This window comes from Solea solea, chromosome 12 (assembly GCF_958295425.1).
Source record: "Solea solea chromosome 12, fSolSol10.1, whole genome shotgun sequence".
Taxonomy (NCBI): domain Eukaryota; kingdom Metazoa; phylum Chordata; class Actinopteri; order Pleuronectiformes; family Soleidae; genus Solea; species Solea solea.
Genome location: NC_081145.1, coordinates 11,184,610 through 11,198,036, shown reverse-complemented (window position 1 = coordinate 11,198,036; position 13,427 = coordinate 11,184,610). Strand labels below are relative to the sequence as shown.

At 39.0% G+C, this 13,427-nt stretch overlaps 1 protein-coding gene across 5 annotated transcripts; it reads left to right on the top strand.

Annotated features, from left to right (window-relative positions):
• The first annotated feature begins 396 nt into the window (after positions 1-396).
• cracr2aa (calcium release activated channel regulator 2Aa) lies at positions 397-13,411 on the top strand. Of its 5 annotated transcripts, none has more exons than XM_058645913.1 (18): positions 397-536; positions 3,191-3,591; positions 5,302-5,413; positions 5,506-5,695; positions 6,860-7,006; positions 7,298-7,388; positions 7,519-7,614; positions 8,028-8,215; positions 8,508-8,579; positions 8,791-8,836; positions 8,990-9,078; positions 9,166-9,496; positions 9,601-9,736; positions 9,974-10,055; positions 10,334-10,448; positions 10,553-10,654; positions 10,849-10,925; positions 12,059-13,411. In XM_058645913.1, exons 2-18 carry the CDS (start codon positions 3,376-3,378, stop codon positions 12,144-12,146), a joined length of 2,178 nt encoding a protein of 725 aa, XP_058501896.1. In that variant the 5' UTR covers positions 397-536; positions 3,191-3,375; the 3' UTR covers positions 12,147-13,411. The 5 variants fall into 5 exon arrangements, with proteins under 5 accessions (XP_058501896.1, XP_058501899.1, XP_058501897.1 ...); XM_058645916.1 differs by lacking the exon at positions 397-536 and adding an exon at positions 916-1,237 and having other exon boundaries at positions 9,169-9,496; positions 9,604-9,736; XM_058645914.1 differs by lacking the exon at positions 397-536 and adding an exon at positions 916-1,237 and having other exon boundaries at positions 9,604-9,736.
• Positions 13,412-13,427: the final 16 nt, after the last annotated feature.

Below are 13,427 nucleotides of genomic sequence, written 5' to 3'. Positions count from 1 at the left end.
GAACTGTAGTATTATTCCAGATCTAGAGAAGGTCCTATACTGCCCTCATCTGAGAATTATTGGTACTACTTCTGCACAACACCACTGCACAACACTAAATGGTCAATACCTGAAGGCAAAGTAAAGGAGAAAGTTGTAATAATAGCATTCTGTAAAACACTTCTCTGTCCCTCAAACATGTAGTTTTAATATTAGTATTAGATAAAAAGTATTAGTATATTAGTATTAGATAAAAATGCAGAAAGTCAATTAGTAAGTTGTAGATACAAGAGACAACAGACAACAGACAACGAAAGAAAGAAAGAAAGAAAGAAAGAACGAAAGAAAGAAAGCAAAGAGTGCACACTTCCTTGTTAGTGTTGCCGTGGTTACCGAGGATGATGCCCCTCCCCCTGGGTTTGCTCCGTCAGCGCTCAGTCAAATTCCTGCACTCACCACTGTGACACTTAGAAAACTGTCAACTTCACGTCAAGCGGATAAGTCGACACAATGAGTTAATGAAGTCCTTCAAAGTGAATGTCTCTCTTCACTCACAGGTTCGTATTTATCACCTAACTTTCTCACCTGTCTCCACTTTAGCTTAATTAACCTGACTGTGTGTGTGTGTGTGTGCACGCGCGCTCTTGCTGCTGTTGTTGTTAGCCGGATACTTCTTCTTTTCTCTACTGTTACATGTTCATTTTAAACGTAAAATAGTTTTTGTGTTTGTCACAGGAAGTTTCACAATAAAATAAAGTGTGCCTTCAGTCAAGGAAGCGGCCGTTTTGTCTTGCTACACACGTGCTTTGTGTAACTGGAGCTCGTGGTTCGTCTTTGTGTGGCAGTTATTGTTTTGCTTATCACGAGCCTTTATGCTTTAATTGTCGGATGTGTCAGTTGACAGTTGTAGTTTGGTATTCTGAGAGGCAGCTTACGTGTGTTTAGACTGTGCTTCGAGCAGAGCAGCAGACCACTGATGATGATGGTTGTTGACGTGTGAAAGATGGCTGTGGTCACTCTTCAGGAAGTGGGGTAGAGTTTAATATAGTTTTAGCTGAGACACATTCAGGTTGTCACATGAATAATGTTTGAGAAGTTCAGTCACCACCATCTCTTGATAGTTATTTCCTAACTGAACCATATGATGGAAACGATTTCACAACAGCCAGTCAGGGGGATGATCCACTGAAAACACAGGAAACAGGTTGTTTGTTGAAGAGACTGGTGTAACAATAGCTCCATACTCAAGAAGACACAAGTGAGTCATCTTTAAAAACCCTGTTGCATGTCATCATATACTTCCAGTCTTCATCTGTGCACATCTAAAGCAGGATGACCAAGCAGGTTATAACATAGAACTCAGTGCTTATGCTTTTTTCAGAGCCAGTATAAACCACATTGATGTTTGATTGCAGAAGTCACAGACTAGAGTGAGAGATAGCAAACCTGTGTACCTTAGGTCATGGGAAGTTGGACATGCAGCTGATGTAGCCACAGTTCTAGACCAACTAAATTAGTATGACCTGTATCAACATATGTAGCTTCAGGTCAAACCCTTAAACAAGATTAGCTGACTCTTGAAAAATGTATAACTAATGTGGTTTCATTTGATTTTATCATTCTGTTCGCCAACCCTAACCCTCATCAACATCATACCATGTATGTAAATGAGTACATTTAAGCAAATAGAGTTACGTCATGTGCAAGATGTGATCTCTGTAAAATAAATGTCTTTCCATTGTAGTATCTGCACGGAAGCAGGTGTCCTAGCAAATGCCACCAGTGTTTTTCCTTTTCTGACATCCTTGTACTGTAATCTTATGTCACTGTGGCCACCTGTCTCAACATATGATACCAAGTTTAAACACAGGAGCCATAACACTTTGTTTGACTGCTGCCCAATGGAAAAAGTCTATATAGATAAGACAATATTAAGTACTGAAAGTCGGAGGGAAAAAACAAACACAATTTAACTCTGATCTAATAACAATATATAGTTCCCTTTTTTTAGTTCCTCGTGATGCTTATTGTGGGTTAATGACATCCCTTGGGAGGTTTCTCATGCTTGCAAGATGTTGCAGATTGTTTATGTTCAAACTTTGAAGTGTAACATACTACACAGCAGTTGCCAGTGCTGTTGCTTAATGTCAGATTCAAGACATACATGAAATTTAGAACAAATGTTTTTATTGAAATGTTTTATTGAGCCTAATAATGGTTGATACTATTAGAGTTGTTGTATAATATCTGTCAGTTATTTTACCCACCTACATGCATTTATTTTCTTACTGTCTCATACACAACTATATATATGTATGTGTATATGTATGTGTGTGTATATATATATATATATATGTGTGTATATGTATGTGTGTATATATATATATTTGCATGGGTAAATAGAAATGCCATCAGATTCTCTTTTTTTATGAATTGACGAGGACAACACTCGGTGCAGAGCAATGAAAAGCAGTCTTCCAAATCAGTGGGCAAAGAATTATAACCTGCTTGAAAAAACCCATTACGAGTGAGACACATCAGTCAATATTTCCAGGCAGACAAGAAGACCCTCCTCTACATACCACAACTTTCCTCTTCAATTTTCAGTTTGGTTTCCTTTACTTGTCAGAGGACATTAGACCCAGCGAGGACTGTCACACATGAAGCTTGGGTGAAGGAGAAGAAGAAGAAGCAGCGCAGTGTTTTGTTTTAGGTGAACAGCAGTGAATTATTATCTCTGCCAAACAGGTTGTGTTTTTGTCAGCATTTGTCTGTTTCTTTGTCTGTTTGTGAGTTGCATAACTCAAAAAGTGAGTAATGGATTTTGATGGAACTTCCTGTGGATGTAGGTTATGGCATTACGGAAGAAATTATACATTTTGGTGGTGATCCGAATACAGAAACAATGCAGCTTTGGTCGAGGTTTTTCTAGTATTTATATTGAATCTGTAATTCTGTTTTTTAATCGGATCGATAATGTGTGTGAAAAGGTTACACAAATATAACCATAAATGACATTTATATATTTGTTTTGTATTTTAAAGTGTATATTGACTTCTTGATAGGCTGGATAAGCTTTTTAATGATGCTTTATTAATACATAACCTGTTTTAGATGCAGCACAAACATTTAAAATAAAGTCACTAGCTGTATCTAATGGACAAATTAGATATATTCTAAACTGAAGTAACTGCTTCTGTCTATCTCCTAGGTATCATCGACTAATTAAAGGTGGTTGCTAAGAGATGACAGCCTGTGACATTGGTGAAAGCTTCTGATGTACAGCAGCCTGAAGCTCTGTGGGATCTCTTTTCTCCACACCTCTGTCTGTACATCACCCATCACTCATGTGACGGACGCAGGAAACACTCTTGTATCAACAGACTCACAAACACCATGGAAGCTTTTGCTCGTGCTCCCTGTGCCAGCAACGACGCCACAGCCAGCACTGTGGCCCGAACTGTATGGCAAAGGCAAGGAGTTGGCACTGAAGAGGGGAAATGCGAGAAGAACGGGAACATGGGACAAAACGCAATCCTGGAGAAAACCCATGAGTTCTTCCAGATGTGTGACATCGAAAACAAGGGCTTCATCACCCGGCGTGACATGCAGGTGAGGCTGATTATCCAAGGTTGATAACTGTGTGGACCTATCAAGTTCTTAGTAATAGTTTGAGGACTGGTCTAAAAATTGTACCAATATTAATTTGCTCATCCAGGGTCAGCATAGAATGCAGGGGCGGTTTGTGAGCTCATTAAGGATTCTGAGCAGGGCATGAATAGAACATGTGCAACTTATTCAAAGCAATATAAAAGAGCCATGCGGAGGCTTTGTCACGCTACTGTGCAGATTCATGTGTCCTTCAGATATTCATCACTACCATGGCTGATCCTTTGATGAAGCACTTGTGAGCTCTCATTGAGAGGAGTATAAATACATGCGTGGGTTCTTTGATCTTGTGTTAATACTACTAATACTAATGAATTGGAAATTAGATGGTGAGTAGTAGAGTGGTCCACTGGACTGTGCAGTGAAGAATGTGTTTAAAAGTAGCTCCCACCTTCCCTCTCCCATCCCACAGAAAAGGAAAAAAAGTAACGAACAAAACCAAAAACTAACAAATAAACAAAATCCCCACACACTAATATTAAATGTCACTTTCCACCCAACAGACTTTCAACCCACTTTGGCTATATCAGTTTTATACAACCTTGCACTGTTGTCAGGCAAAGATTAATTTATATAACACTGTAAATCCTAATTTATGAAACATACTTTTGTTGTACTAAAAAATGTTTATTAACCAAAGTACAATTGTGTCTGACTTCAATTAAGTAAGTCTAAAAAACAAAAAAACATGTGTTCTATACTGTGTACTACTAATGTTCAGATGCAAATGTTCTAGCACAGCAACTAGCCAGTCAATATGTATGTTTTAGGTCATACAATTAATAGTTATGATGAATATAATGAATTAAACTATGTAGATGAATACCCACTGAAGAGGGAAGTAAATATACAGGGTAGAAAAGGGGAATTCTTCAAAAATTGAAAAACATAAGGATCAGGTCAACAAGTGATTTTGAGTACATTTCACGACCAGATGACAGACGAGCTTTACTACTCTACTGTTTGCCGACATGAGGGATATGTTTTCCCCAGATAACAGTTTACAAGACCAGCTGATACTCTCTCACACTGATGCTATTATTTCCCAGTTTCTGCCTTGGATTGCATGGGTGGCATCAGTCAACATTCGCCACAGAGTAAACACAACATAAAAACCTAAAAGCTGGTTACAGAGGTGTGGTAGTGTTGGCTTTTCTTGTGAATTGTCCAGCAGTTACCTTTACTTAAGGAACAGCTGTCACTCCTCTAGTGCGATCTCTGTATAGCTTCTTCAAATCTTCTGTTAAACCAGCATGTTTCCCAGCGGAGCAGCACAGTGTTCAGTCACCGGAGACTGTAAATATGGAAGAGCTCAGTCGTTGTTGTGTTAAACATTAAACTCTAATGTCAATTTTTTCAGCAGTGTATTGCAAGGAGAACATAGGGGATGAAACATTTCAGGTTTAAGATTAGAAAGTGTCGATTTAGAATATACCCAACATCACAAATTATTAAAGCTAATTTAGACCAATTGGTGTTAAAGCTATATAGAGGACTACCACCAGCAGCTGTGTAGCACATAATCACAACCACACAAATGACTGTCCTTGTAACTCTCAAGTACCAGTCCTTAGTTGTTATAGCTACAGTGTAGTTAATGTTCTTGTGGATGTCCTCTTGCCAATAGCAGCTGTGTTGTGTCTTGTTTAACAGAGGCTGAATGGCGAGCTGCCTCTCAGTGCAGAGGAGCTGGAGAACGTATTCGATACCCTTGATTCTGACAGCAACGGATACCTTACCCTCAATGAGTTCTCCTCAGGCTTTTGTACGTTCTTAAGACACATTTTTGCCGGTAACTATGTCCCCGCTGTCATCACTGATGTTTTGTCTGTGTACCTGGGCTTTTGATGTTTTTAGGTGCATTTTTATCTGGCCAGAAGGTTTCTGTAGAGGAAGACATGGCAGACAAGAAACCTGCCAAGAGCCCACCTGAGGTCCTATACCAGACCCACTGGGAGGAGAGTCTGGAAAAAGAAGATGAGGATCAAGAGGAGAAACACTTCAGCATGCTAATGGGGAGCCTTGGAGCCAACAACATATTTGAAGAGTGAGTACTGTCTGTGTCTGTGTGTGTGTGTGTGTGTACGTCATATCTTTGCACTTTGTCAACATTTCCGTTTGAGCCTTCACTATATTTTAAGCCTGAGACCATCATCACCTGTACAAACTCTATCTTCTCTCTATATTTTTTTTTATTTTCAAATGTGTTCCATAGTTTATTATTTGAAATAATAATACTTTTTAAATATAACAAATCTTAAGTTCTAGAAAGCAGTTGAAAAATCCTTCACAAACCATCCCCACTGGATTTTCAAACAGTTACCATTAGTTTACTTTAGTTGAGGTGAATTTAGGTCTTGTTTTGTTTGATTGAAATATAATGACAGGATGTGAAATGCATGAGCAGACTCACCTTTAACAAACAACTCCAACTCAATAAAAGTAAACAACAGTGGAGGTGGATGCTAGACTGTCACATCCTATCAGTTTCTGCCTACCCAAGTTTGAGATGACATTTCACATCACTTTGTGCAGTACTAACGGATGGGGCCAGACTTTAAGTATTTGTTATTGTAGAAAAATCTTTTCCTCAACCTAATTTTAGCACGGAGCTAAAATACTTTGTTGCTTGCGTAAACAAAATTACATCATTGTTTCATTGCTGTGCTCTTATTAAGCAGTGTATTTTAATGCAAATCCTATCATTTAAATCATTGTTCATTTCCAGTGAATGGTCTGTATTTAGCACCTTAACACCTGTTCACTCACTGTCATACAGCGCATGTATGTGCAGCACGCTTTTTTCACACATATTTCATACCCATTCACACGCTGCTGCTACAGCTGTCGGGGGCTATATGGGTTTAAGTGTCTTGCTCAAGGGCGCATTGGCACGTAGGCTAGTGGAGCTGGGAATCGAACACACAACCTTTCGTCGGTCGTCACAATTACCAGATTATTATGTTTTGCTGTTGTAAAATAAAAAGGTTTTTTTTCTAGGTAAAGAACATTATTTTGAATTAAAATGAATTATAATCTGGTGCTTGTGAAGGTTGCTGTGCTAGAATTTCCTCTCGTGCCGTCATTATATTTCTATTTTTATTCAAAAAAGGGGATATTGAATTTCTGGTGAAACCATGGGACATAGGCCGAACATTTCAGGGGAGAATTTTACTCCATTACCACTGCTCCTTCATTCAATCCCATGCAGTCCAGCAGAGGTGCGCAGTTTGTGGGCCCAGCTGCGGCACGATGAACCACATCTTTTATCTAATTTTGAGGACTTCTTGGCCCGAGTGTCATCCCAAATCAAAGAGGCTAACCAGGAGAAGAGGGAGATGGAGAGCGCTCTCATAAGGTCAGGCTGGGGCATCTTTGTTTGTTTGATTATTACGTTTCAGAGTTTCAAAGGTTATCAGAGGCTAATTAAACGATTTTGTTCCTTGTGAAAGGGTATAGAAAATGACTTGGGTGGTTCTGTTTGGATATGAATAAAATATGGTGTTTTAATGCTCTGTTAATTTATTTTAAGATATTTTTCTATAATCTTCATCATGGCGTTTAGCGGCTGATTAATTTACTTACAGCATGTGAGTTGAGGTAACTACTATACAAACCATATTAACCTATGTTATTCTTACCCATACAGAAAAGCAGCAACACATGATGATGAGATCCAACGCCTGTATGAAGAAATGGAGCAGCAAATAAAAAGTGAAAAAGACAAAATTGTGCTACAGGTACAAAAACCTATTAGTAACCTTTAGTCAAGGTCTCTGAAGTAGTATATGTACTACATAGTATACATGTCCTTCCTTCTCACATGTTTTGAGTCCTTCCTCTCTCTTTTTTTTATTCCTGCCCTTGAAGGACTATGAACGTTTTTTGTCTCTGAGTCAAGACCTGGAGCTGCAGCTGTCCAGCAAAGAGAAAGAGCTGGAACAACTCTCCCAGAAACAGAGAAGGGTGAGTGAGATCCATCAGCGTGAATCCCTCCACAGTGCACTGCGGTATTTACACTATGAGAGAGATGTTGCCTCGGGTTTCCCATGAGGAAATAAACTGTGAAAGAAGCAACGGCACGTCATTGATAAATATGTAAAACTCACATGTTGAAGCATTTAATATTTACAATTCAATTGTTTGACTGTTTAATGATACTGAATGTTGGATCACTGCCTTTGACATTGTTTAGCTTTATACTTGATATGTTATTGCAGCACTATACTAGTATATATGCAGCAGTTATACCATGCACCGGTATCACAAAAACCATATAGAGACAGTCAGGTATTCTATGTTTGCTTTTCCATCCTATGGGAAGGGTTGAGCCAGTTGCTGTACATTTACTCATTTGTTATTTGTATATGGCTTTTCAGTTGGAGCGTCAGTGCAATGACCTTCACAGCGAACAACATGTGACCAAGGTAGAGAACGTGAAGCTGAAGCAGACAAATGACGAGTTGGCACAGGAGCTGGAGCACACCAGCCAAGAGCTGATCTTGGCACAGGAGCAGCTGACTCTGCTGCAGGAACAGTCGTCAAGGCTCCACGAAGAGAAGGAAATGTGAGTTTGTTCAGAGTCCATCTTTGTCGATATATGTCTGATTTAGGGTTTTCAAATCAGCGTAACACATACTTTACACAACACACAATTTTACTATTAACTAACAAGAGCTGAAAGCTTACTTTGAGTTGTTATGAAAGTTGATTTCCTATGACTTTTGTGTTTCTCATCTCATATCTTATATGATATCCTTTTTTGAACACCCATATGTCAATAGTTGATAGAACTGGTATTTTGCATTTCTTTTGGTCTGGGTTATATTTCTCTAACCAATTTTGATTTTTCAATGCAGAGACATTTACAGACTGACTGAGGGACTTCAGCGAGAGCGTGCAAGCCTCCTCAAACAACTGGACCTGTTGAGGTATGATCAGTAGAAGCTTAAACATTATTTACTCTAATGCGTTTCTTTTACACAGTCAACACATCTTGACTTTGGAAGAATATACTTTCAAAATTGGATAGGGGGAGGTACTGATTTTGTCAGTTACACAATGCTGGGATTGTTTAAGGATTATTTGTATGTTATGAATCTCTCCATGTCTTCAGCATCTTTTATTTCCTTTTGAATCTAGGGAAATGAACAAACATTTAAGGGATGAAAGGGACATTTGTTATCAGGTATGTGCCATAAATTATAGAAAAAATGTATTCTGTGTAATATTTAAAATTCCACTGACTGACTGCAAACCTTTTGTCCTACTTTAAATATTAGAGGAATATAGAGAGTCAAAAACCTTTATCTTAATTTAACTTCATTTTTTATTTCTTCAGAATCCAAAGAACTGTAAAACAACACCAAGTATGAAGCAGAGGCCTTTATACGGTGTTGTGAAACAAATGAACACAAGTGTCTTCAAAAGGTAAAAGATCGAGTCGTATGTTAAATACTCATGTTCAGCGTATGGTCAGTGAATTTAATGGGTGATGTTGTATGTGCTTTGCACCAGCAGTGGCGATGAGGAGGAGCTGATCTCCAGCTCTGTGAGGCAGAACATAGCCAATGGGTCGTACCAGCCCTCCTGCCTGGCAGAGAGAAGAGGACAACTCCAGAGAATTATCTCCATCGAAGAAGACCATCTCCCACACTTGCTCCACAATGACCGTCAAGTTCAAACCGCTCTTCCGGAGTGCACTGAAGGAGAGGAAGCCTCCGACAGTGAGGAGAACATGGACTTGGTGATGAGTGATATTTACCCGTGTTCAAGTGAAAATGTGGAGGACAGGGAAACACCCACTTCTCCAAGGGTTCAGCCTGTTGGTAAAGAGACTAGTGTCAATGTAAGCATGTGGACTTTGACTCAATGCACTGTTTCTGTGAAAGTGCATCCTTGCCCCGTCGTTCCAGTATCTGCTCCCACAATTCCGCTCTTTCTTTTTTTTAGCAGGAGGAAATCGGTCCCTCAGCTCCTGACCGGCTCTTCAAGATCGTCTTGGTGGGAAACTCCAACGTAGGAAAGACGTCCCTCCTTCAACGATTTTGTGATGACTGTTTTCATGCTGGCACATCTGCCACTGTGGGTATGTACTTTACACTGCTCAAACACAATTATGTCTACTGTCAGTTTCTGTGTACAAAGGTGTGAAAACACCACTCTCTGTGGTTAACCTTAGACTGTGTGTGTTAAGATTAAAAAGTAAAACTTTTCCACTGTCTTTTATTTGTTGGTTTCACTAATCCAAGCATTAAAAATGACATTTATGTATTTACTTTGTGTTGTTGTAATGTTTGATCACATACATAGTTTTTCTGTGCAGGTGTAGACTTCAGTGTTAAGACAATAACAGTGGACAACAGCCAGGTGGCACTGCAGTTGTGGGATACAGCAGGACAGGAAAGGTGTGATGAATTACTACATTGGAAAAGAGTCTTGATTATGACTTTCACTTAAGTAACTTCTGTCTGTTGTGTTTTTTAGATGAGTGAGTGTATCACCGATGTCACTGTATGATGCAAGAGTTTACATGTTGAATTGTTAAACATTCCAAAAAGCCAAACTTCTTCATTTCAGGAATCAAATGTGATGCATACACCAGTATACATATGCAGTTAAAGTGCAGTTTCCAAGGATTCTTGCTGCAGCAGTGAAAACATAATGTCCATGTCTCTCTCTGCAGGTATCGAAGCATCACCAAGCAATTCTTTCGCAAGGCCGATGGCGTGGTCGTGATGTATGACGTTACATCAGAGCAGAGCTTCACTGCTGTCAGACAGTGGCTGACGAGTGTCAAGGTAGATTTTGAACAGAAATGCCCCAAGCAGACATTTTTTTTCCAGTCCTTTTATAAACCAAGAGGGACTCTCTTATGACAATGTATACTTTTCTTCTGTCACAGGAGGGGGCAGGTGAGGACATCCCTATTATGCTTTTGGGAAACAAAACAGACAAGGACGCTGAGAGACAAGTTCAGAGAGCACTCGGTGAAAGACTTGCCAAGGTCTGCATGTCTGCTTTTATTCACTTTATTAAGTTCAGTCTGAAAAAGTGAACATTTTGTTGATGTTGCATATGGGGAAATGTGTTTATTGCCCTACTGTGTGTAGTTTCTCTGTTCTTGAGACAAACACTGTATTTCTGTCTCAAGAACAGTTCTTTTAACAGTCAGCATCATCATTTGTGGCATTTTTTCAGGAATGCCAGATGACTTTCTATGAGTGCAGTGCATGCTCTGGACACAACGTGGGGGAGTCCATGGTTCATTTAGCCAGGTGAGCATGTGGCTGAGTGGTGCGTGTGAGTTTATGTTGAACAATGGTAAATGGCCTGTATTTATATAGCCCTTAGCCGCTTTACACTACAATTTTGCCATTCACACTGGTTAAGTGTCTTGCCCAAGGACAAGGTATGTAGACTAGCTGAACCAGGGATTGAACCCACAACCTTCAAGTTGAAAGTCAACCCCTCAAGACAGGACAATGGTAACTATGTTGGGCTAAATGTGGAGTGACTCATTGCTTCATTCGTGCAATAACAGGATTATTTCAGTTCTGAAAACAGATTTTTTTAATTGTTTTTGTTGGAAAAACAAAATGCCTTGCTCTTCCACTTCAAGAAACAGTATGACATTGTTCACATTTTAAGTGATGAGAAGTGGCAAATCTAGTTAATCTTTTAGATTTATTTGAATATATTTCAAATAAGTGCAGTAACCTTGGGGTAACACACAATGTCCATTTCACTTTGCAGAAACTCCAGTTTAGTTCTCTTTTTCATACAAACTGTGTATTAGGGTTGAGTAGAGCAAGACTAATACAGGCAGAGTGGGTCTGTGACACATAGTTATTAATTATTTCTCACTGTCTCTTTGCAGCTTCAACTTTATTTATTTCACTCCCTGTCCAAGTCATTGATTGCAGATTTTTTTTCCCCTTTTCTGTTGCATTCGCTCACTCATCAGTGTGTGTGTGTGACACAGACTGGCTCCTCCTGCCCCTCCCTCACTCACTCTCTCTGAGCAGTGTTACTGATCATCAGCTGATGACCGACTTCCTTCTTCTCTCTCCCTTCCTCCCCCTCCCTCTCTCCCTCTCTCTGTTAGAACAGTGCCGTCACACACGTGTTAATGCTGACAGCCCTTTATCTGATTTATATTAGTGTCAGTGCAGATGCCAGTTATTCTGGCATCTATACTTACTGTCAGTAATTCTGCATGGAACAACCAAACAAGCATTACTGTCAGGAGCAGACATGACATTTAGCTACATAGCAACAAAACAAATTAAAGCAGTGAGCGCTCAAAGGTTGAAAAGCAATACGCATTGCATTCATAAGTAAACATCAGTGTGCACAGATCAAGTGTCATCTGTAATTCTTTGTTAAAGCCTCATTATTTCTTTCTCAGAGCTCTGAAGGAACAAGAGGACAAAGACAAGGAGAAGACCGTGGAGCTGCTCAGCAGTCCTTTGGAGAAGAAGAGATCCTGCTGCTAACAGTTAAACAGTAAACGCACACAGTGACACTACCCTACACTGCTATGATACACAGTGTATTCGTATGTATGTCCACAGGAAACATTATTTAAAATCTCGGCACAACTGCTTTCCACTTTTCTCTTTAGTCTTTTTTTAATAATCTGGTTAAACTCAACACCAAAATACTGTATATCCTGTCGTGTGTCACGAATGTTATTGCACTTTTATAGTCATGTACTATATATGATTCCTTGGGTAGTAGTTGCAGCTGAAACCCCAAATGTATTTTAACTGAGTTCTAGGAAAATAATATTTTTAATAGCAATGTAGGAAATGTTCAAATGTTCCTTTTGAGAGTAAAATATGAACAAAACAATATATTTTTTGTTATTTAAAGACTGGTTAATTGCTCTGAGTGTAACTCAAATTTTTATTCCTCCTCCAAAGGCCTTTTATCTGTCACATGGTCGTTTTACTTTACATCTACAGTCAGTGTTATGTGTTGCCTAATGTTTTTTTTTTAGCCCGTTTTGCTTCTTCAGCTTTTTTTTTTGTGTGTTACAGTTAAATACTTTAGCAGTCACATGAACACACTTGTGATGTGTAGTCTTTGTTCACATTATCTCAGAGAGGTGTTCTTCTGTCGGTGGTTTGTGTCACAGTAGGATCTTGTACCGGTGTCTCAGTTTCCTCACCTGTGGAAAAATTCACTTTAGCTTAAATAAACAGAAAATTACTATGGAGTTAAAATGTAAATCACAAGCTTCAAAAGTAGCATTTCCTCCCGGGGGTGTTGCGTTTAATAACATTATTTTTGACACTTCATGTAAATGTACAGCAAGTCATTTTGTGTATTTGTTGTACATGAGCGTTGATTACACAAAATATTGATTTCATGTCACGTCAATCTGCCTCGGTGCCAAGTATTTTATGAAAAAAGTGAAATGGTGTCACTGTAACTGTAAGTTGTTTTGTGTTATATGTGTGTCATAGAAACATTATAGTATGAGCGAGAGAGAGAGAGAGAGAGAGAGAATGACGGTATGTGGTTAAATATTCAGATTTTGCCACTCTCTATTGCACTATAACCACTAATAGTGCTTCACTACAGCCAGTACCTTGCACATAATCTTCATTACTGTTCGACTGAGTGTGATGTAAATATCGTAAAAACAAATGAATAAATATTTGTTTATGTGAGTATTAATTATATGAAAACCACTTGGTGTTGCATCCACTTCTTCCTAGTAAAGTAAGTCACACAGAGATTAGTTTCAACGTTGATGTTTATTCAGTTTT